Genomic DNA, 24,656 nt, shown 5'->3' with positions numbered 1-24,656 from the left:
CCAGACATTAGTACACAGTATTCTAATCTATAGATCCCCAGGGTACAACTAGTAATAATAATGTAGCTATATAAAGAGATGATTTGTATTGGTTTGGTTTTATCATTTATGTGAAACTTTACATCAAACTCAAATATTTTAGGAAAACAAATAGTGCAAGGGAGGACAAAGTAAAGCATGCCAATCAGACTTCTGTCGCTGAGCCCAACCATGTAAATTTTTAAATGATAGCTCAGCTATAATAACTTTCAGAGTCATTTTATATTGACTGTTGTTTTCTCTGAATACAAATACCATCGTCCATTAACTAAAAACAATATTTGATAGAAAATTACATATTTTCAACCAATGTTCTGAGTATCAAATTTTCTGGGTTTAAAATGAACAGCAAAATAGGCAAAGCTTTATATAACCTGCAATACCTACTTATTTTATTAAATTACCAACATTCACTGTTAATAATATTAAGCAAAAATGAAAAAAAGTTACCTTTTGAGTTATCTTTACAAAAAAAAGAGTTGTTACTCAGATGAAGGTGGAAGAGGTAAGATTTTCTCTTGGTGGACACATGCTGTTGATGGATGTCATTTTCATACAGAAAAGCATTCTGATAATCACAAAATGTGTGACTTTCATGTTTAGGGACAAACAAGAGAACATAGTTGAAAGGAATTATACATAAAAATGTTAACATACTCAGCTTATTGAAATAAATATAGTAATTTACTTATTATAAATTAATAAATTAAATTAAAAATAAAATTTAAAACTCAGCTTATTTACTAAATATAGTAAAACCTTAAGCAAATAGGGTTATTCACATTAATTTAATACTTCTTTCAATATACTGTAGACACATTCTAAAACAGCACGTACCTTAACAGTATTATAAATTTAAAAGAAATAGGCAATTGGAACAAACCTGATTTAACTGCAAATTTTTCATTGAAAGTTTCTTATTTTTTAAATAGTCTAAAGTAAGTTTAATTTCTTACGGTCTTTCTTCTAAAAATGAAGATATATGTTTCAATCTCATCAAGCTGATGAAAACAAGATTTTATTGTTTAAATATTTTATTTGTTCATCATGACTATATGGGTACAAAAGCCTTATGTGGTATTTATATCTCAATTTTAATGATGATTACCATATACAAGCCGGAGAAGGCAATGGCAAGCCACTCCAGTACTCTTGCCTAGAAAATCCCATGGATGGAGGAGCCTGGTAGGCTGCAGTCCGTGGGGTCGCTAAGGGTCGGACACGACTGAGCGACTTCACTTTCACTTTTCACTTTCACACATTGGAGAAGGAAATGGCAACCCACTCCAGTGTTCTTGCCTGGAGAATCCCAGGGACGGGGGAGCCTGGTGGGCTTCCGTCTATGGGGTCACACAGAGTCGGACACGACTGAAGTGACTTAGCAGCAGCAGCAACCATATACAAGCATAGTTACAACTGAATAACACTGTCTATGAGTTGAATAATGTACTTAATAATATTTGATATTATGGAAGCTCTACATGGTGGTGGGTGGGTTAGTCACTAATTGGTGTCTGACTCTTTGTGACCCCATGGAATGTAACTGCCAGGTTCCTCTGTCCATTGGATTTTCCAGGTGAGAATACTGGAGTGGGTTGCCATTTCCTTCACCAGGGGATCTACCCCACCCAGAGAGGGAACCTGCATTTCCTGTTTTGCAGGTAGTCTCCTGCATTGTAGTCTGATTCATTATTACTGAGCACACCAGGGAAGCTGCAAGCTCTACATAGTACCACCATAAAAACTCATGGATTATGCTTGACCAGAAAGGTTCTTTTGTGTCACATATGATCCTTTATGACTTTTCTAGAAAAGAAGCTCTATGGGCACCTACAAAGCCAAGAAGCAAAATAATCAGTAACTTTCTCTGCCTTGTGTAACATGGAGATCAAGGGAAAGGCTTGTGATAAAATATATAAAAGAATCAAATTAGAGAGTAGAAATGCTGTACTTCCTTAGGTTTATCGTAGTGCGTATAAGCATAAACCTCTTACCTACTGACCAGAATCTGGTTGTCTCCTGCCAAAAGCACATTTGCTGCTAGATATCTGGGTCTATGTGTCCAAAGTGAAAGTGAAAGTCGCTCAGTCCTGTCCAATTCTTTGCGACCCCATGGACTGTAGCCTGCCAGGCTCCTCTGTCCATGAAATTCTCCAGGCCAGAATACTTTCAGGTCCAAGGGCATCACTTAGGCCCACTGCTGTTCCAAAATACTGACAGGGGCCTAAGGTGATCTGAACATATAAACAAAGAATCGATGTAGGGGCTACCTAATAGAAGCTTCATTCTGCTGTTTACCCAACTTAATACTTTGCAGTCAAAACACCTGAAATCCTAGCCAAGGTTTCAACAGCAAGAGAGGACTTGGAATAATTTATACATTACTAGTAGATACAGCTAGATGTTATTTTTCATTTGGAAATGACAAAACTTTTTTAAAAGTTCCAAACTGAATCATTATAATTCATTTATTTATCACACAGTAAAATCTACCTAAGAAGTAATCTATAGTTTGGAGGCTTTTTTTTTTTTTGTCTCTCAACCTAATCATTAATATACATTTTTATTTAAGGTTCATAACAAACTGAAGTAAGTAAAATCCAAAGAGTATCTTTGTAGAAAGTAAGAAAGTTTATATGAAATACATAAGACTTGGTCAGTCACTTCAGATAATGACAATTCCTAAATTCTGAAGCATCTATTAAATAATCCAGATGCTAGGTAAAAGCATAAACATATAATTATAGATAATTTTCTAATTATTGAATGCTGATAAATATTAGTAATATTGTGTGCTATGCTCAGTCATGTATGACTCTCTGCAACCCCATGGACTACACCCCTCCAGGCTCTCTGTCCATGGAATTTTCCAAGCAACAATAGTGGAGTGGGTTGCCATTTCCTTCTGCAGGAGATCTTCCCGACCCAGGAACTGAACCTGTGTCTCCTACATCTCCTGCACTGCAGGCAGATTCTTTACCACTGAGCCACTAGGAAAGCCCACTAAAACTGTACCCAAATTTAAAGATGGTTAAGTAAAATATATTCTAACATTAAATTCATATGCTTTTTATGTTGTGAACTTCTCAAAAGATAGGAAAATTTTTGTGAGTGTTTAACAAGCATCAGAAGTGAATTAGAAAGATCTTACCTTTGTTGACTGTCTGCATCTGCTAACTCAACTTTATAAGGCACGGCATTTCCTGATTCTTCAAATTCCACTTCATAAGTCTTATTAAATGGATGTTATATAATATTAGTATGTTCAGCTAATTTATGATACATTAGCCAGCTAACTTACGCACAGTATTTAGAGAATTTTTCTTCTCACAAAAAATGTCATAAACTTGCTACTATATGCCATAGAACATGAATTCTAAAAGAACTAAACAAATTCATCAGATAATTGTTGAGGGCTTTCGCTGTATAGTTCATCTTATCACCACTATCACACCCAGAGCCAAACATAACAACTTAGATTTTATTTTGTAAGTACAAAGTGCCAAGTGAAGTGCAAGTGTCAGTCACTCAGTGGTGTCCGACTCTGCAACCTCATGGAGTTCAGGTTCCTCTGTCCATGGGATTTCCCTGGCAAGAATACTGGAGTGGGTTGCCACTTCCTTCTCCAGGGGATCTTTCCAACCAGGGATCAAACACAGGTCTCCGGCACTGCAGGCAGATTCTTTACCACTGAGCCACCAGAGAAGCCCTCAGAGCTAAGTAGACGTTTTTAGCTCTCTAACCAACATATCATAAGCTTACTCTATGTGGCAACAATTTAATGAAGAACAGCCACAAATATACATGCATGTATGTGTTAATTTGTTCAGAATCTTCAATCTATCCAAAGCAGAAATAAATATGTTGTTAGGCATACACACGCACACACACACACACGCACACTGCAGAAGCTATTAACCTAAAGAAAGTAGTAAGTCAAAAAGTACTTCCTCTATTGTATTCCTTCACTGTGACAACCACAGTAAAAGCAATATTAAGGACAGTGGGTATACTCAGTTACTAGAGGATGAAGAAGTCAGAAATGCATTCATCCTGGAGCTGTAGCTCTGACTTACTCTAGCTCCAGTTGATTATACTTGTGTTTTCCAGAGGCTTATATTCAAGTTATTATTATATTAAATCCATTCAATCTTAAAACTATTTTTCCTTTAAATAAAAAGTATTAAATGACATTCAACAAGCTAAATGCATAAAAATTGTATTAAATAAATATCATATAATGAGAATAATCTTTGTTTAAAAGCACGATAATGCAGAAACCTAAATACTGGGTTGGTCAAAAGGTTCCTCTGGGAAGGAACCTTTTGGCCACTCAATAAAACAAACACTAAACACCGTCTCTACAACTTAAAAGATTGAAATATCTTCTCATCTCCCATACTATGACACAATATCAGTTTAGCTCACAAATTTACTGTCTACATTAAAATAATGGTCTGTTGTATTCCTATCAGCATATTTAAATTCAAACACTTATAAATTTATACTATTAAACTATGCTTAATTATGAAAGAATTATCTTGCTGAAAATAATATGTAGTTGTAACTACATATTATTTATGTGTAATGAATTTCCTCTCTGTTAAGTAATATGAGTGGTCATTATGCACTTACATCATCCAGTTCAACTATTTTTAGAGATGGTTCAGGTCTCTCTATGTTTAATTCTTCTATTGGCAGAAAAAGAGCTGGGGGTTGTATCTTGATATCCTCAACTAGAAAATAAGATTAAAAATAATATCATCCAGAGTATAGCTTACCTGATAATTCTTCTTCAAATAACATAGGCAACAATGGAAGAATGTTCTGTGCAGCCACACAAAGGTATAAATACTCTCAATTTTCCCAGCTCAAGTATAATATACAATTATTTAACGTTCAATTTTTAAATGAAACTATTTAAAATAAAACAAGCTACATCTAGAGAATGGGAAGGAGAATATGTGTCTGATCTAGAGATAGTATACAAAGCTGTGGTACATATAAACAATGGAGTATTACTCAGCAATTAAAAAGAATACATTTGAATCAGTTCAAGGAGATCCAACCAGTCCATTCTAAAGGAGATCAATCCTGGGTGTTCATTGGAAGGACTGATGCTAAAGCTGAAACTGCAATACTTTGGCCACCTCATGTGACGAGTTGACTCACTGGAAAAGAGTCTGATGCTAGGAGGGATTGGGGGTGGGAGGAGAAGGGGACGACAGAGAATGAGATGGCTGGATGGCATCACCGACTCTGTGGACATGAGTTTGAGTGAACTCTCAGAGTTGGTGATGGACAGGGAGGCCTGGCGTGCTGTGACTCAACGGGGTCGCGGAGAGTCGGACACGACTGAGTGACTGAACTGAACTGACTGAACTGAATGAGGTAGATGAAACTGGAGCCTATTATACAGAGTGAAGTAAGCCAGAAAGAAAAACACCAATACAGTATACTAACGCATATATATGGAATTTAGAAAGATGATAACGATAACCCTGTATATGAGACAACAAAATAGACATAGATGTATAGAACAGTCTTTTGGACTCTGTGGGGGAGGGCGAGGGTGGGATGATATGGGAAAATAGCATTGAAACATGTATATTATCATATGTGAAACGAAACACCAGTCCAGGTTTGATGCATGATACAGGATGCTTGGGGCTGGTGAACTGGGATGAACCAGAGGGATGGGATGGGGAGGGAGGTGGAGGGGGGTTCAAGATGGGGAACACGTGTACACCCGGGGTGGATTCATGTCAATGTATGGTAAAACCAATACAATAATGTAAAGTAAAAAAAAAATAGAGATAGTATACAGTATAGTGAGAATGATACAGTAAAGGAAACCAAAAGCAGATGCTGATTAATACTCAGTGTGTTGAAATAGTAAATTCAAAAATATCTAGTCAAGGCTGAACTAACCATCACTATCTTCATCATTTTCATTCTGAGAACATTGTGCCTCACTAGTGGTTTTACACTGAGGTATGAAGGTGTCCGGTAGCATGTTTTGAAGTTGCTCCAGTGGAGTTCTACAAAACAAGAAGCAATTAGAAGCCTAAAGTACACTATCTAAAACTTCTCCAGATGAGATCTTAATTTATTTCTCAAACAAATGAGTCTACAACATTAATAAGGAAAATCATAGCCGTACCTCTAATTTATAGAAGAAATGTACAATTGTATAACATAATCTTAATCTACTAAAACAATTTTGTAAATCAAATTATCAACACTCAAGATTTTTAATTGCATATCCTACTGTTTTTCTGTTTAGGATGAAAATCAAAGTTATGATCGATTTCATTGTTCTCACAAAAACACATGGAGTCCATGAAACATCACACTGTTTAAAAAGCTAATTTACAAAGGTGTATTGCATCTCACAGCCTTGGAAATATGTTGAAAAGTTCTAAGGGAATTGAAGATATTTTTATAAACTTCCACCAAGCCAACAGGGTGATAAAACAGGCTTCCACTATATGAACATGAGGTGTTGTGGCTGAAGCATCTTTCACCTAATTAACAATGAGGTCTGATGTGGCCTGCCTCACATACAAGGCAATGAAGCACGGGAATCTTTAGAGGTCTTGTGCATTTGATTCCAATATATATTCCAAAGCAGTGGGGAAGGGAGTCACGTTTTAACTAAGAGAGTAAGTAGCTGCTCATCCCTTTTAGATTATATATGCTTGTGGAGTTCCACATATAAAAGTCAGGGCTTTCTTAAATATCCACAGGTAACATCAATAAAAAAAAAAAAATGTTCCAAGATATGTTCTAAACCATTTGGGGTACTGAATCTTAATAGGAATACTAAACAGGTATTAGTAATATCTTAATTTGGTGAGAAAACTGAAGCACAAAGAAGTTAACCAACTTGTTCAAAGTCATTCAGTGAGTAAATGCAGCAAAGAGAATTTGAATCCAAGCAGTCTGCCTCCCCAAGTCCATGTTCTTAATCATTATGCTTATTGCCTCTCTCACAATTTGCAAAGACACCGAAAGTTTAATGATCTCCTGGCAAATTGTGACTGTGAATTTTCCCAATATATGCAATGTATATGTCAGTACACTCCAAAATATTTATATATTATCCAGCTTTGAAGAGCATGTCATGTTACATCCACAATTTAATTAAGTGATGGAAAATATTAGAGAGTAAAAGTCAAAGACAAACTGGCATCTGGCCACTGGAAACCTCTTTCCAGTTTGACGTGAAAATACTTTATAAAAATCCAATTATTGATACACAGACATGTACTAATATCTAGATACTCCTTCATGAAGTTAAAACATCTAATTTTAGGGGGAAAACTCTGAACCAAAGCCTGTAGAGACCAGATAATAGAGTATTGGAACTGAAGGGGCCCCTTAGATCTATTTCAAACTTAGTGTTTTGCAGGTGAGAAAATGTGGACCAAGAGAATTAAAGTGATTTGCCCATGAACAAACAACCAGCTAGTGAACAAACTAAGTATGCACTCTGGATATTAAGACCCTAGCACCACTGCTTTGTTAAAAGATCATGCACATAAATAAAAGATGACATGTGCTTTAGAGTAGGATTACCTCACCAGATTTTCCTTTTTTTTAATTTAACAAATATATACCCAGCATCGACCAGTTCATTGGGGGAACTAAACTGACCAAATCATTCTTGAAATGAGTGCTCTAAATTTATTCTGTGAATTGGTACAGTCCTTTTAGCCTCAGAATCACCAAAGAAAATCTTTTTTTAAATGCAAAGCCTCAGACAATACTTAAAAACACTAATTTTTAGGTTTGCTTCAGACAATCCTTAAAAACACTGATTTGTCTGAGGTTGGGTAGAGAAATCAGCATTTTCACTTGCCCCCATGCTTCTGATGATCAGCTAGAACTAAGAAGCAGATATCATTAAAATAGGGCGATTGGAATAGAAACACCAACTAATTGATAATATCCATCCGTAAAATACTGTAAATACAAATTGTATGATCCCTTTCATGAAACTTTCCTAGCATTTAAAAGATCCACTAGAAAAAAAGGAAAACTACACCAGTGGGACTTCATCAAACTAAAAAGTTTCTGCACAGCAAAGGAAACACTGACAAAATGAAAATGAAAAGACAATCTATCAAATGAAAGAAGATATTTGTATATCATATATTTAATAAGGAATTGACATTGAAAATACACAAATGACTGATACAACTCAACAACAAAAAAAAAACCTAACAACCCAGTTAAAAATGGGCAGAGGATCTGAATAGACATTTTTCCAAACAAGACACACTGATGGGCAACAGGTATATGAAAAGTTGCTCAACATCACTGATCATCACGGAAACACAGATTAAAACCACAATGAGATATCATCTCAAACCTGCTAGAATGGCTATTCTCATAAAGATAAGAAAATAACAAATGCTGGAGAAGATATGGAGAAATAGGAACCTTATACCCTGTTGGTGGGAATGAAAAATGGTGTACCTGCTATGGAAAACAGAATAGAACTACCATATGATTTACTTATTCCACTTCTGGATATTTATTTGAAGAAAATGAAAACATTAATTTGAAAAGATATAACAGGAAGTACCAGTATATGTCCAAAGGATCATCTAACAGGGAGATCACTCAGACATCTAAAGAGAAGACTTGAGCTATTACCCAAGAAAATGGAAGAATGGACCTGAAGTTAATTCAGAAATTATCAAGGCTATCCCTCCCACTGGGTTTCCCAGGTGGCTTAGCAGTATATAATCCAACTACCAATGCAGGACATGTGGGCTTGATCCAATCTCTGGGTCAGGAAAATCCCCTGGAGAAGGAAATGGCAACCCACTCCAGTGTTCTTACCTGGGAAATCCCATGAACAGAGGAGCCTGGTGGGCTATAGTCCATGGGGTCACAAAAGAATCGGACACAATTTAGCAACTAAATAATAAAAAATCCTTCCCATAACAGAGAATCTCCAATACAGCAATGCCCAGTAAAACCTTGAGGGTAAGGCTGCCCTTATGACCCCAGACTAGAACAGTCAAAATTCCAGGTCAGGGGAATCACAACCATGTGACCCATCTCAGAGTCATCAGAGGAATGGGGCCACCCAAAGTCATGGGGATGGGGAAACAGGTGGAGCCACCCAGACCCTTGGGGGCCCAGCCCTTTCCAGGTTAGGCTCAGGGCAGCACTACTGCCTCAGTGTGTCTAGAAGAGGGCTTTCCACCCCAGTGGGACTGGACAGCAGAGCATTGACAAAGAGGAAAATTCTCAAGAGGTAAGGTCTATCAGCACTGTCCTGTTAGGTTTCAAACTTGCTCAGGGCTTGTTCCTTTTTTATTTCCAATTTCTCCCTTTTGGAATAGGAACATCTATCCTATGCTTGTCCCACCTTTGCATCTCAGAAGCACAGAACATATTTGATTAGGCAAATTCACAGTTAGAGAGAAGTCTGTATCAGAATGAATCATGCACTGAATCCCACCCACACCTGATTTAGATGATATTTAGATAAGACTTTAGAATTAAGACTAGAATTTTGAGGTGACAGTGGGACGACTTAAGATGTTAGGGGCTATTGGGACATAATGAACATATTCTTTAAATGAGAAGGTCATAATCTGTGGAAGGCCAGGAGCAGAAAGCTCTGTTCTGAATGTCTATGTCCCCACAAAATTCGTATGTTGAAACTCTGACCTCCAAGGTGACGGTATTAGGTGGTGAGCATTTGGGAGGTGATTTGTTCAAGATGGTAGACCCCTCATGAATGGGATAAATGCCCTTATAAAAGAAACCCAAGAGAGACCTCTCACCCCTTCTGCCCTTTGAGGACACAGTGAGAAGATAACCCAGTCACCAAGTCTGCTGGCACCTTGATCTTGGACTTCCCAGCCTTAAGAACTGTGAAAAACAAACATCTTTGTAAGCCACCAGTCTATGGTATTTTAATAGCACAAATAGACCACGACATTCATTATTAAGGCAAGAGTGATTTTATAGCAGAGAATTTTGGTGAGCACCACATCAACTATGTGTTCAAGGTTAACAACCTGGTGATGAGATCTACCGACAGTACAATCATGTGATATCATGCTCTAAGAAAGGCACCTCCTCTCTGTGGCATTCTTCCTCAAAATGTACAACCTCAATCTTATGAAAAAACAGGAGACAGACTCACACTGAGTATATTCTATGAAACACCTGGCAAGTATTCATGTCCATGTCATGCAAGACAAGGAAAGAGCAAGGAGTTGCAATGGAGAAGGAGATAGGACAAAACTTCACTGTGAGACCCTGAATTGAATCCTGAAACAGAATAAGGATGTTAGTGAAAAACTGCTGAAATTCAAATAAAGTGTGTAGTTTAATGATTCATAGTGTACCAGTGTTAATTTTTTGGTATTGATATATGCTATTATATAAGATGTTGCCATTAAGGAATGCTGAATGAATGATATGTGGAAATTCCTCATACTGTTTTGTAACTCTTAATTGCATGACTTATTTCAAAATAAGAAAATTAAAAGAAAAGGAATACATCCATGAAAAACAGTTGAAGGGATATGGTAATCTGTCAAATAAAAGCTTCAAGAAAGGCATGAAGACTGATTTTTAAAATATGATTTGAATTTTAAATATGATTTTAAAATAGAAAAGGATATCATGAACAGGAGAAAGTCAATTTGGTCTGTACTGGTTTAACTGGTAGAATTGGGACCAAGTTTAGCAACTAATCAGAAAAAAATGACAGTTCACTAGGAGATATTATAGCAGGCAGAATGTTCCAAAGATGGAGTCAGCCATCTCAGGAGATGGTTTTGTATTACTGGAAGTGAAACAAGAGCTTGAAAACCACTCTTCAGGTATATTCTAGACAGGTTTTCTAACACCTTACATGCCAAAATGCAGTTCAGAGACTAGCATTATCCATAACAATATCACATGGGAGCTGTTAGAAATTCAGAAATGCAAGATCTCAGGCTTGGCCCATACCTACTGAAGAAGAATCTGCATTTTGCCATAGTCTCTAACTGACTCACAGGCAAGTGTGAGTCTCACTGCCACAGGGCAAACCAAGCTCCTGGCCTTTAAAGGTACCTCCCACTATGGTTCATATATCATAGTAAAATTATGAATGACTCCAATATGTACTCAATCATTTTCGTTTGATATTTAGTAGTTTAACTTTTGAACAATTTATGAAATGGTGCAGCTAATGATACAGTTTTTTAATAAAATACATTTGAATACTATTAATAAAACTATAAAATTAAAAGTCTGGTTAACTTAAAAGTAGTTTCAAAGTTTCTAAAGAGTATAGCCTCAAAAATCACCTTTCAAAGTAAGCTTTCATTTATTGCATTATTTTTGCCATTTTTTAAAATTATGTACCATAGTTGTGCCTTTTTCCCCCATATACATATTTTCATTAGACAGACCCTAAATCAATCATGCATTACATACATAAATTGAATTAAAATTCTTATCAGTGTGGTAGAAGCTTCACAGGAATTTAATATTGCTTTAAAATTATTTACAGAGATGTGAAGTACATAAATAACACTGCCACGAAAAAAAGCATATCACACAAGAAAGAAACAGAAATAGCTTTTACATTTCTTATTGATAATGCAGAAAAATCAGGAAATACCTTCTGTGTTTTTTAAGCCATAACTTTTCCATGTAGGATAGACTGTCTTCCTTAAATTCAATAGTAAGTGGTTCTGGCCAAATTTTCAGATTAGTTTGTACTTCACATTCTTCCACTGAATCTAAAAAAAAAAAACTATGCATAATTAATATAACCTAGGATACAAATTTCGGAGAAGGCAATGGCAAGCCACTCCAGTACTCTTGCCTAGAAAATCTCATGTACAGAGTAGCCTGGTGGGCTACAGTCCATGGGGTCGCTACTAGTCGGACACAACTGAGTGACTTCACTTTCACTTTTCACTTTCACACATTGGAGAAGGAAATGGCAACCCACTCCAGTGTTCTTGCCTGGAGAATCCCAGGGATGGCAGAGCCTGGTGGGCTGCCGTCTATGGGGTCGCACAGAGTCGGACACGACTGAAGTGACTAGCCAGCCAGTAGCCAGGATACAAATTTAGAGAAGGAAATGGCAACCCACTCCAGTGTTCTTGCCTGGAGAATCCCAGGGATGGTGGAGCTGGTGGGCTGCCATCTATGGGGTCGCACAGAGTCGGACACAACTGAAGCGACTTAGCAGCAGAAGCAGGATACAAATTACCATATCTCTCAAGATACAGAACTCACCATTTTTGAGGCAAATGTGCCTTGATATTTGTCTATATAATCAATAGTTCTAGGTTTAAATGCTGCAAAAGAGCTAAATATTGGTGATGTATTATATTTTTATAGTTTTCTTCAATCATTTCTTGAAATGAAAGAAATCTTATGATTCAGAATGTTTTTAAAGCAGCTAATTATTTTACACAATAAAGATAAAAAACATAGATTCATTATATATTCTATAAAGGCATACACACACAAAGGCATGTATTACAGCCACTGATAATAATATTTACACATTATGGGAAACAGAAAATAAATAACTCAGAATGGCACCTGGAGGAGACAACTGTCCTCATGAATTTATATCTACATGGCAATTTACTTCCAGATGCTTAAGATGTTTCTGAAGTACTACTAAATTAAAACCACCATTCAAACATATTTAAAACTGATGGAGATTTCTGGGGAAAAAAAAAAACAAGAGCGGTATAAATCCAGATTTTTTCGTCTCTCCATGCTCCTAAATATTAGACCTTTCTCCAAACTGACCCTAATAGGAGGAAAAATCTTGGAGAAAATAGGGAAGCAGTAAAGAGGGAAACAATTATTTTTATAGACTGAAACTAGAGAATAATCCCAAGCGCATACTGCAGGTTTTAATAAATAGCTTTTCAGTCAGTTCAGTCGCTCAGTCGTGTCCGACTCTTTGCAACCCCATGAATCACAGCACGCCAGACCTCCCTGTCCATCACCAACTCCCAGAGTTCACTCAAACTCATGTCCATCGAGTCGGTGATGCCATCCAGCCATCTCATTCTCTGTCGTCCCCTTCTCCTCCCACCCCCAATCGCTCCCAGCATCACAGTCTTTTCCAGTGAGTCAACTCTTCGCATGAGGTGGCCAAAGTATTGGAGTTTCAGCTTTAGCATCAGTCCTTCCAATGAACACCCCGGACTGATCTCCTTTAGAATGGACTGGTTGGATCTCCTTGCAGTCCAAGGGACTCTCAAGAGTCTTCTCCAATACCACAGTTCAAAAGTATCAATTCTTCAGTGATCAGTTTTCTTCACAGTCCAACTCTCACATCCATATATGACCACTGGAAAAACCATAGCCTTGACTAGACGGACCTTGGTTGGCAAAGTAATGTCTCTGCTTTTTAATATGCTTTCAAGAAGCGGCCAAATGCCAACAATGGAAATAATCCAAAAGAATGTGTCATTCACTCCCATTCTACCCACAGAGAATTTAGAAGGTGTACTTTGTCAACAAAGCTCTGTATAGTCAATACTATGGTTTTTCCAGTAGTTATGTACAGATGTGAGAGTTGGACCATAAAAGCTGAGAAAGTGAAAGTCACTGAAAAGTGAAAGTGAAAGTCACTCAGTCCTGTCTGATAAAGACGTCTAAGCGCCAAAGAATTGATGCTTTTGAATTGTGGTGTTGCAGAAGACTTGAGAGTCCCTTGGACTGCAAAATCAAACCAGTCAACGCTAAAGGAAATCAGTCCTGAATATCCATTGGAAAGACTGATGCTGAAGCTAAAGCTCCAATACTTAGGCCACTTCATACGAAGAGACGACTCATTGGAAAAGACCCTGATGCTGGGAAGCATTGAAGGCAGGAAGAGAAGGGGAGGACAGAGGATGAGATGATAGGATGGCATCACTGACTCAATGGACATGAATGTGAGCAAACTCCAGGAGATAGTGAAAGACAGTGAAGCCTGGCATGCTGCAGTCCATGGGGTCACAAAGAGCCAGACACGGCTGAGCAACAACTGAGAACCACCACCAGGATGCAGGAACTAAGAGCAGGAGTCAAGGAGAACAAGTCACAGGAGAAAGAAAAGCCCTCCGCTGGGAGTCCTCCTTTGCATGAGAGAGAAAAAAAAAAAAGGAAAGCTGAAGGTAAAACAATGAGGACTTTTTTTTTTCCTGGCCAAGTCAAGCCACTGATTGAGCGAAAATTCCCAAGTTTAGGAGGGTGATGAGGAGGAAGGAGATGAAGCAGCTGGCCTGTGCCCCACTCTCCTCCCATCACCAATGGCACATTCCCAGGAAATAAGATGGCAGGTGGCCTGGGTTAACTTGATTGTGAATATGCTACTAACTAGACCTTCTGGCAAATGGATTAATGATATTTTCTAGAAAGAGTCTTTAGCTAGGTAATGCATTAAGCAGGATAATCTTTGTTTGATATTGCTTATAGAAAACAAATCTAGAACCATGGATTTATGAGGCATGCCTCCCTGAACAATGCCATGCAAGCTCTGTAACTTAGGTTTTGGTTTGCTCCCTTCTTTAATGGTTCCCTGGTTATCTTTAATGTAAGATGTTCCATTGTTTATACTGAAAGAATGATAGGTAGGAATGATAGATTTTCCTTAATAGACAACACTTTTAAAAGCCTTAAGATGAAAATTTGCCCAAAGTGTTTAAGGAACAACCAAGAGGCCAGTTGTGTGTGTGTTTACTCGTTCAGCTGTGTCTGACTCTTTGTGACCCTTTGGACTGTAGCCTGCTAGACTTCTCTGTCCATGGAATTCTTTGGGCAAGAATACTTGAGTCCGTAGCCATTCCCTTCTCCAGGGGATCTTCCTGACTCAGGGATCAAACCTGGGTTTTCTGCTCTGCAGACAGATTCTGTACCCACTGAGTCATCAGGGAAGCTGTACTAGTGAACCTTCTAGGTCATTGTAAGTACTTGCCTTTCACACTGAAGGAAATGAGATTTTAGAGTTTAATAAAACATAATCAAGTTAGAAATCAATAACACAAATAACTAGGAAACTTGAAAATTCAAAGCTAATGGCCAAGAAACATAGAAAAACATAATGTCATATTCAATGAGGTACACAAATTATATACACAATTTCATCTGTATCAGGTCAGCAATTTTGTTTTAAGCTCCCAATTTGTGTTGGTGATAACGGGAAGCAGCCAGACCATTTATACACTGCAAGAAGGAATATAAACTAATACATTGGTAAATAATTCAAGTTTACCTAGTAGAGTTGAAGACATGGATACCCTCACAACCCAGTTATTTTACTCCTAGGAATAGAACCCAGAAAAGTGTGCATGAGTGCTAGGAGACCTGGGCAAGAATATTCTTAACAGCAGTGTTTGCTGAGTAGGGTTAAGGGAACAAGAGATGTTGAAGCACTCAGAAAGCAAAAATTATGAAAAACTGTTACCAACCCTAGATTGAGAGGACAATGTAGGAAAACTTTGTAAGCATCACTGAAAGCAATGGCTGTGCATGAAAGGTCATCTGAGTGTTGCTTTGTAACATAAGCGGAGAATGCAATCACTGAAAAAATCTCAGCACATGAAGAAGAGGGAGAGTAAATACTTCAACCTCTTTCCCCCCCAAATGGGAATCAATCTAGACAATCGTCAATGTTTAAACAGGTAAATAGTGGTATAAGCAGAGAACTGTTAAGTGGTGACATGAATGAAATACAGCTATGCACATCTTTATGGGTAAATCTCAGTAAAGAATCTTGAAAATATTAAACCAGTTGTAAAAGAGTAATATACTATCTTCCCATTTACACAGTGTTTGTGTATGTGCTCAGTAACTCAGCCGTGTCCGGCTCTTTGCATCCCTTTGTACTGTAGCCCGCCAGGTTCTTCTGTTCACGGAATTTTCAGGCAAGAATACTGGAGTGGGTTGCCATTTCCTCCTCATCAGTATCTTCCAGACCAGGAACTGAACCCGTGTCTCCTTCGTCTCCTACATTACAGGCAGATTCTTTCCCGCTGAGTCACTAGGGAAGCCCATACCATGTTTAAATACATGCAATTTTAACAACATATTTTTTAGAGAAGCATACATGCAATAAACCACAGGAAATTAGGGGAATGAGAAAACACAAAATCCAAGCTAGTGATAATCTCTTAGAGGGAGGGAAGAGGGTGAGAAGAGGTTCTTACTGCATTGTTTTTCTCCATAAACTATATAAATTTTATAAACGTTCTTTTTATCTACTATCTTAGAAAAAGGAAAATATCTGTAAACATATACATACAATATACATACACAAAACAGTAATATTTATAATACTTTGAGGCAAAATAATCACATATTTTATCAACAGAAGTCCTCATCTTGATGATTTCTCCACAACAACCACATTGTAATTCCTCTCTAGCTTATTGTACTACAATAGTCTCCCTTGTTCTCTAAGATCCAGCCACACACGTCTCCCTTCAGTTCCATTAACACAATATGGAACTCTCCATCACGGAGCGCTTTGCACATGTTAATCTGTCTCTACGTTTCAACTCATTTTCTAGACCTCAACTTGAACCTTAGCTTCTTAGAAATCCATTTTTTGATCATCAGTATAAGTCAAGGTCCTAACAGGAGAGAGAAAACTCAAAAGGGTAATTTAAAGAAGGTCAAATGAAGGAACTAATTTGTAATCAGGTAGTAGAGCTGAGGGAACAAGCGATGTTGAAGCACTCAGAGAATAAAAATAGTGGAAAACTGTTACCAACCTTAGGCTTGAGAGGACAAAGTGTTGTAAGTTGTTATGGAAAGCAACAATTGTGAATTAAAGGTAATCTGAGTGTCACTAATAACATAGATGGACAATGCAGAGACTGAAAAATCTGAGCATATCAAAAAATTAGAGGGAGAGTGATACCCCTTTGCTTCTCACCCTTCAATGTTTTGCTGCTGCTGCTGCTGCTGCTAAGTCACTTCAGTCATGTCCGACTCTGCGTGACCCCACAGACGGAAGCCCACCAGGATCCCCCGTCCTTGGGATTCTCCAGGCAAGAACACTGGAGTGGGTTGCCATTTCCGTTTTGCTAGTGTCTCCAATTAGCCAACCCCAACTAGAAGCCAGAGAACAAGGGAGCTATGTGATGCAGTCTCTAGAGGCACAGAATCGGGTAAAAATAAGAGAAAATGAATCCAGAGAGGCAGTCTACTTCGTTTGCATGTAAACCTCCATTTGTATGTCTGTCTATTTCTCTGCAAAAAGCAAGCAGTAGCAGCAGTGTGCTCAGTCGTGTCTGACTCTTTGAGACCCCATGGATGGGCTACCACCAGCCTCCTCTGTCCATGGGATTTTTCAGTCAAGAATACTGTAGTGGGTTGCCACCTCTTACTCCAGGGATAGAACCCCTGTGTCTCTTGTGTCTCCAACATCGGTAGGTAGATTCTTTACCACCAGCAAAAAAAGCAAACAAAACAACAAAAAACCTGATCCTTGTCTGAAGCACATGGAAAACACAAAGTTCTACAGTATGAAGCACACAGAAAATACAAAGTTTTCACTGTGTATCATAGTGTCTGACTCTTTGTGACCCCATGGACTATACGGTTCATGGACTTCTCCATGCCAGAATACTGAAGTGGGTAGCTATTCCCCTTCAGGGGAACTTCCCAATGCAGGGATTCCCCTTCAGGGGAACTTCCCAATGCAGGGATGGAACCCAGGTCTACCACACTGCAGGTGGATTCTTTACCAGCTGAGCGACCAGATTTCAACGTAGTGATAATTCCAACTAAATTTAAATGTTAGATACCAACAGTATGTGTCATATTAGTATGGAGGAAAAACAGGAGAAAAAAATAATTACTCAACATAAAACATAGCTGCCATCATTCTTCATTTTGCAGCTGGTTTTGGCTCAGCTGTAAACAATCAACCTGCAATGCAGGAGACTCAGGTTCGATCCCTGTGTTGGGAAGGTCTCAGGACGAAGGAAATGGCACTCACTACAGTATTCCTGTCTGGGAAGTCCCATGGACAGAGGAACCTGGCAGGCTACAGTCCATGGGGTCACAAAAGAGTAAGACATGACTCAGCAACTAAACAATAACAACTGAAGCCTACCTTTATTTGATCACCATAGCTTCCTTCTTTCACCACCTATCTGATGTTCACCTTACTATCTGCTGATACCTTTTACCTGGTGGAGTGTCACAAATATTCATTCCCAAAGACTCAAGACCATACCTTTCTTTTCACTGGGCTACCACATTTTTTTCCAATGAACATTATTACTGGACACAGGAAAACTATTAATTTTGCTGCTTATTTGTTTGCAGATAAAGTCTATCTTTTCTTTACTGTACAATAACAATCCAATCATTCCTTCATGCTTGTGCTGAAACAACATGGTCAGTACAGAGACACTTGCTGACTATTAATTCAGTGTGATGAGCCCCATATGTCAAGGGGTAGTCTCAGCTTCCTGTTTAATGGAAGTTTTGCTGGAGTTTCATGTAATACATGGTACCCTGAAGGAAAAGCACCCCAAACTCACAAGATGTTGTTTCTCAACTGGAACCCATACTGAACCTTCAGCAGGCCATTCCATAAAACTATCAAGCCTGCTGGATAGTGCTGCACATGGTTAGATGAGTGAATTTCATGGGTATGAGCCTATTTCTATACCTCTTTCATAACAAAATGAATGTCTTGCTCTCAGACACTCATTGTGTGAGATACCATGGTGACAAATAAAGGTTCTGCTGGCAGACACACTACAGGAAAATAAGGCAAATCTTTTTCTGAAATACGTAGCCTCTTTCTGTGAGAACAAATTACTGCCCATGGTGGAAAGGGTACAATATAATCATTCTGTAACAGATACTCCCTGTTCACCAAGTCCACTTAGCATCATGACATCAATATAATAATCAAGCATTATCTTCTGTGCAATAGCAAGACAATCAAGGTTCTTTAGGACTACATAATGCTAGAACGCTGGAGAGTTAATGGAGGTCTGGAGCAAGATTGTGAATGTATACCATGACATCTGCCATATGATATCAAACTATTTCCGATTATATTTATTGATAGAAATAGAAAAGAATACATTTGATATTGGAGCAGCAAACTATAGCCTTTGCACCAAATGTGGCCCACCATTTCTGTATGGCTTTCAAGCTAAGAGTGGTTTCTACATATTTTAATGGTTGAAAAAAATTGAAACAAAGATAATATATTGCAACATGTGAAAATTACATAAAATTCAAATTTGCATTCAAAAACAAGATTATATTGGAAAACAGTCACACTCATTTGTTAAATATTGTCTGTCTTTCATGTTGCAATGCAGAGTTGTATGACCCTTATGAGTGGCCCTCAAAGCTTAAGATATCTAAAGTGATGGATATGGAAAATTATAGAAAAATTAGCCCCTGGATTAGGTCAGTAGCTGTCTCCCTCCTCCAACCATAGAGAATGTGCTAATTTTCTCCAGTAAAGATGTTACATCCAGGAAAGCAAATATGACCTGTTTCGTCATCATCTGATCAAGTTTACTCTAACTTGCAGTCATTTTCTAAGATCATTGGCTTTTGTACCAAATACACAAGTTAAATGGAAATGTGCTTCCCTGGTAGCTCAGCTGGTAAAGAATCTGCCTACAATGCAAGAGACCCAGGTTCAATTCCTAGGTGGGAAAATCCCCTGGATAAGGATATGGCAACCCACTCCAGTATTCTTGCCTGGAAATTCTTCTGGACAGAGAAGCCTGGCAGGCTACAGTCCATGGGGTCGCCAAGAGTCAGACACAACTTAGCAACTAAGCCATCATAACAAAAAGCAGTATTCCTGTATCCTTCAAGTCTTTGATCTTGCCATTAATATTTGCAGTTCCCAGAAACTACAACCCCCTGGTTTTGCTTCCAGTATGGTATTTTAGCATGCACATTGGCAAGGAAGGAAGACAGTTCTAGGGTCTTCTACTTATGTACAACCATAACAATCTTCATGCCACAGGTCAGACCATCAGTATAGGCATTATTACTGTTACTAAGTATATCCGTTCCCATTATATAATCAAGACTGGGAAAATAACCACATAATGGTCCCACTGGCCCATGCACTACGAGACAGAATAAAGACGAGATTCCATCTATCACTCCACTTCTTTAAATCTCTAACACTGACTGGTGGATCATGATGGTACTAAGGGTCTCCAGGGATAACTGTCAGTTCAGACCCAAGGTCTAATGACCCCTCTGGAAGTTTGGGCATTGTCTTTCCTCACTGCATGTTTATTCTGGTGGTGTCCCTGGTGGCTCAGACAGTAAAGAATCTGTCTGCAATGTAGGAGACAAGGGTTCAATCCCTGGGTCAGGAAAATCCCCAGAAGAAGGTAATGGCTACCCATTCCAGTATTCTTGCCTGGAAAAGTCCATGGATAGAGGAGTCTGGCAGGCTACAGTCCAAAGAGTTAAACATAACTGAGCAACTAACACTTTCACTTTCACACTTTCACTTTCCTGGTAAATAGCTATAAATTCTGTAGTGAAGTTATAAAGGAAGATGCAGAGTATACCCTGTGGCCACACTATAAAACTTTGCAAAAGGACCCAGCAACTATCTCAAGGAACCTCAGATCTGTGGCCTGGCTTAGGGCTGGGAACTTTATAAAAACTCTGAATTCCCAATACAGTAGTTTAAGATGGGTCTCTGCATCAGATAGAAATTTTCTACTCAGAATAAACAGGAGAGTGTACAAAATTTTTTCATTCTTACGTACTCCAATTAGTATCACAGATCTCTGTGAACTGAAACAATCAATTACTAGTCTTCCTTACCCCTTATTTTGGTAATTTTTTCACTAAAATTTTGATAATTATATACCAACTTCTGGCCTCTACCATTCCAGGTTGCTATGATTCCTTTGAAATTAGGCAGTTCAATTCCATCTAAGTATCTCCCTCCACAATCTTTAGCCTATAGAGAAAAGCTACAACACATCAGTTCTTCTATCATTTTTAAATACTATGTCTTCAAAGCGCACCAATCAGAAAGGTATTTCTATAGAATACTTATTTTATGTGCTCTTTATTTGTGTTTTCACATTTTTATTTGTTATTTTTATACTTTTTTACTTTTAAAGGGATAGAATACTTAGTCCCTTTCAAAGTAGAAAAGTAAAAAAATAAATAAAAATGCGAAAACACAAATAAAGAGCACATAAAATAAGAGTCATTGGGAGTAATACTGGGGTACATACTAAAACAGGGTATACAAACAAAATCTTGGAAATATTAACAAAATTGATGTATCATGAACAAATGTAGGGAATATATTTAAAAGAAAGAACATCATTAAGAAGAAAATCAAATTCTAATTGTGAAGAAGGTGTATGATATTTGACATTAGGAATTAAACTATGTTTCAAAAGAGCAGTAAACAAGAGAGTTCCCTCATTGGAAAAAAGAGTGAAAATAGAAATCACAAAATTAAGCACTTTCAACTAAGCTAATGATTTAAATTTATTATCTAGCATTTTATCTTTAATGAAAAGCAGTTGGAAGCCTCAAAAAAATTCAGAGTAATAAAATTAATAAATTGAATACTTCTAAAAGTATGATTTCCCTCAAAAGATCCTGGGAAACAAAGCAAAGACTCTGTACACTTCAGTCAGCCAGGTCTTCAATGTCTAGAATATGGTTGTAAAAGTCACCCAGGAAAAATAGAAACAAGAAATACTTCTTCAAAAAGGAGGAAAAACAAAAGACAAATTAATTATCCCCCCAAATTTCACAGCAGCCCTTGAAATATATTTCTCAAGGCACGTATAAAAAAAATTATTTACTTCACTGTCTCATAGATCCTCCTGTTTTATGTATTGTAATTACAGTTCAATAAAGGAACAGTTGTTCTAAACAAAAACTTTCTGCTAGAAGAGGAGGAGCTGAAAGAATCCAATTCTCTATTCATTTGACAGTCTGAATTTACACAGGAAACAAAGCAAATATATCCCCAAGGCCCATTCATTCAGTCACTCAGTTGTGTCAGACTCTTGGAGACTCCATGGACTGCAGCAAGCCAGGCTTCCCTGCCATCACCAACTCCCAGAGCTTGCTCAAACTCATGTCCATCGAGTCGGTGATGCCATCCAACCCTCTCATCCTCTGTCGTCCCTTTCTCCTTCTGCCTTCAATCTTTCCCAGCATCAGAGTCTTTTCCAGTGAGTCAGTTCTTCACATCAGGTGGCCAAAGTATTGAAGTTTCAGCTTCAGCATAAGTCCTTCCAATGAATATTCAGGACTAATTTCCTTTGGGATTGACTGATTGGATCTCCCTGCAGTCCAAGGGACTCTCAAGAGTCTTCTCCAACACCACAGTTCAAAAGCATCAATTCTCCAGCGCTCAGCTTTCTTTATAGTCCAACTCTCACATCCATACATGACTACTGAGTCTAACTCTCACATCCACACATGACTACTGGAAAGATCAAAGCTTTGACTAGACGGAACTTTGTTGGCAAAGTAATGTCTTTGCTTTTTAATTTGCTGTCTAGGTTGGTCATAGCTTTTCTTCCAAGAAGCAAGCGTCTTTTAATTTCATGGCTGCAGTCACCATCTGCAATGATTTTGGAGTCCAGAAAAATAAAGTCTACCACTATTTCCATTGTTTCCCTATCTATTTGCCATGAAGTGATGGGACTGGATGCCATGATCTTAGTTTTCTGAATGTTGAGTTTTAAGCCAACTTTTTCACTCTTCTCTTTCACTTTCATCAAGAGGCTTTTTTGTTCTTCTTTGCTTTCTGCCATAAGGCAAAAAGACTTATGAAAAGGCAAAGAGGCCCATTGAGGGTTCTAAAAATATTAAACCACTAAACCAATGGTCACACAGTGACTACTTATTTGAAGAGTTATATCAAACTACTATCCCAATGTTAATAGCTTCTGAACACTGCATTTATAGTCACAGAGAATGGAGATAAAATCAGTTTTATTTTAAAACATTCACTTTATTTAAAAAAAAAAAAACTGTACCTGATTTTGCTGCATGTAAGGTCTGTGTCTCATTGTCATCATGATGTCCAGTTCTCCACTGACTTAAAACTTCCTGAAAGGATTGGGCAGAAGCTTCTTCATTGAAAGGCACTTCACACAAGGGCTTGTCTCTTGGATTTGCACATTCTTCTTTTGTTGTTGTAGTATCTTCTACCTAAACCAATTAACAGTGTATCTAAGTGTGCTTTACCAAATGTTCTGTATCTTAAAATACAGGTAGCATTGATTATTGAGCATTGTGAAATCACACATTTTTACTTCAAATGTTTTTTATTTGTACTTATTTATGTGCTTTTATGATTTTTTTAAAACTCTATAGACAGTTATAAATGGTATCTTTGGAAAATATTAAAGCTAAAGCCTACAGGACTGAGGATTTGTCGCTATGTTATTCATGAGTGTTTTCTCTGGAAAGCAGTGATGGCCTTGCATCTAACCCTACTTCTCCAATCTCCTGCTCCCTGAAACCTCCCCACAGCAGAAAGAGAAGTTTCATTACCATGTAAACTGAGGTGGTTCCTCTGCTCCAAACCCTCCAAGACTGTGAAACCCTCAGTTCCTACCAGGACTTACAAGGTTGTACACAAGCCTGTCTTCCCCTGCCTTTCACTCCACTTCCTCCAGTTCTCCCCTTCATTCACCCTGTTCCAGCCAAACTTCTCTTCTTGCAATTCTAGGAACCCATCAAGCATATTCCACTCGAGGACCTCATACTAGCTGTAGTTAATGCCTGAAATGATCCTTCTCCATATTTTCAAACAGTCATTCCACTCATTTCATCCCGTCTTGGCTCAAATGTCACCTGTTCAGAGAATAAGCAATGACCCTACTGATGACATAAAAACAAAGCCCTTTCCTGCACTATCAGATCCCTTATCTGCTTTATTTTTCTCCCAGTAACTTATATCCATGTGAATTTTCTCTACATGTGTGTTTACTGCTGATCTCTCCCAATTAGAATGTAATGCGATCAGGAATGTTGACTGTTTCCTCAGGGCCAAGAGCAGTAACTGGCACTAAGTAGGTGCTCATTAAAAGTCAGTTGAATGAATAGACTTATCAATTAATGTATATGAAACATTGCCTGCTTTTCAGTATAATTCTGGAGAGAAAGGAGGATTCAGTGCAAAATATAGCCTTACCGTGAATACACAAAAGAAAATGAAGGCACGATTTGGCACTTATCCAGTGAATCAGAGAAAACAGCAAAATTGGGGAACTAAAGCAAAATAAGTTCCACAACAGTTCTGAATTATAAAGTGTGGATTACATACACTGATCAAATTTCTAAAGCTCCACTGTGTACCTTCTAGATACAACAGTAGAATCCACTATATTCAGCCCTTAATTACAAAATAAATAGGCACACTGTTAGAGAACAATTGAGAGAAGATTGTTAAACATGTGCATATATAAAATTCAACATAAATACAAAGAGTCTGAAACCTGCAAACACTATGCTAGTCATTGCCATGAAACACAGGTTAGTAAGTCCACAGTAGAAACAGAAGCAAAGAACAAAATGTTAACTCAGAGAAACAAGGATCCCATGGACAAAAAGTGGCAAGGGCA

At 37.9% G+C, this 24,656-nt stretch overlaps 1 protein-coding gene across 1 annotated transcript in view; it reads right to left on the bottom strand.

Moving 5' to 3' along the window:
* Nucleotides 1-24,656, bottom strand: part of ZBBX (zinc finger B-box domain containing) — a 129,174-nt gene that overhangs the window by 40,750 nt on the left and 63,768 nt on the right. Inside the window, exons 10-15 of the mRNA XM_088843075.1 lie at nucleotides 23,064-23,238; nucleotides 11,687-11,807; nucleotides 5,971-6,080; nucleotides 4,675-4,775; nucleotides 3,191-3,270; nucleotides 490-629 (exon numbers count right to left, since the gene is read on the bottom strand). Of these exons, the coding sequence (XP_088699201.1) occupies nucleotides 490-629; nucleotides 3,191-3,270; nucleotides 4,675-4,775; nucleotides 5,971-6,080; nucleotides 11,687-11,807; nucleotides 23,064-23,238 (727 nt within the window). The remainder of the gene's footprint in view (nucleotides 1-489; nucleotides 630-3,190; nucleotides 3,271-4,674; nucleotides 4,776-5,970; nucleotides 6,081-11,686; nucleotides 11,808-23,063; nucleotides 23,239-24,656) is intronic.

This window comes from Moschus berezovskii, chromosome 1 (genome assembly GCF_049115385.1).
Source record: "Moschus berezovskii isolate FMDL1 chromosome 1, NW_MosBer_1.0, whole genome shotgun sequence".
In the NCBI taxonomy this organism is placed as follows: domain Eukaryota; kingdom Metazoa; phylum Chordata; class Mammalia; order Artiodactyla; family Moschidae; genus Moschus; species Moschus berezovskii.
The sequence above is the reverse complement of the archived record's forward strand: the minus strand, read 5'-3'. Positions and strand labels throughout refer to the sequence as shown.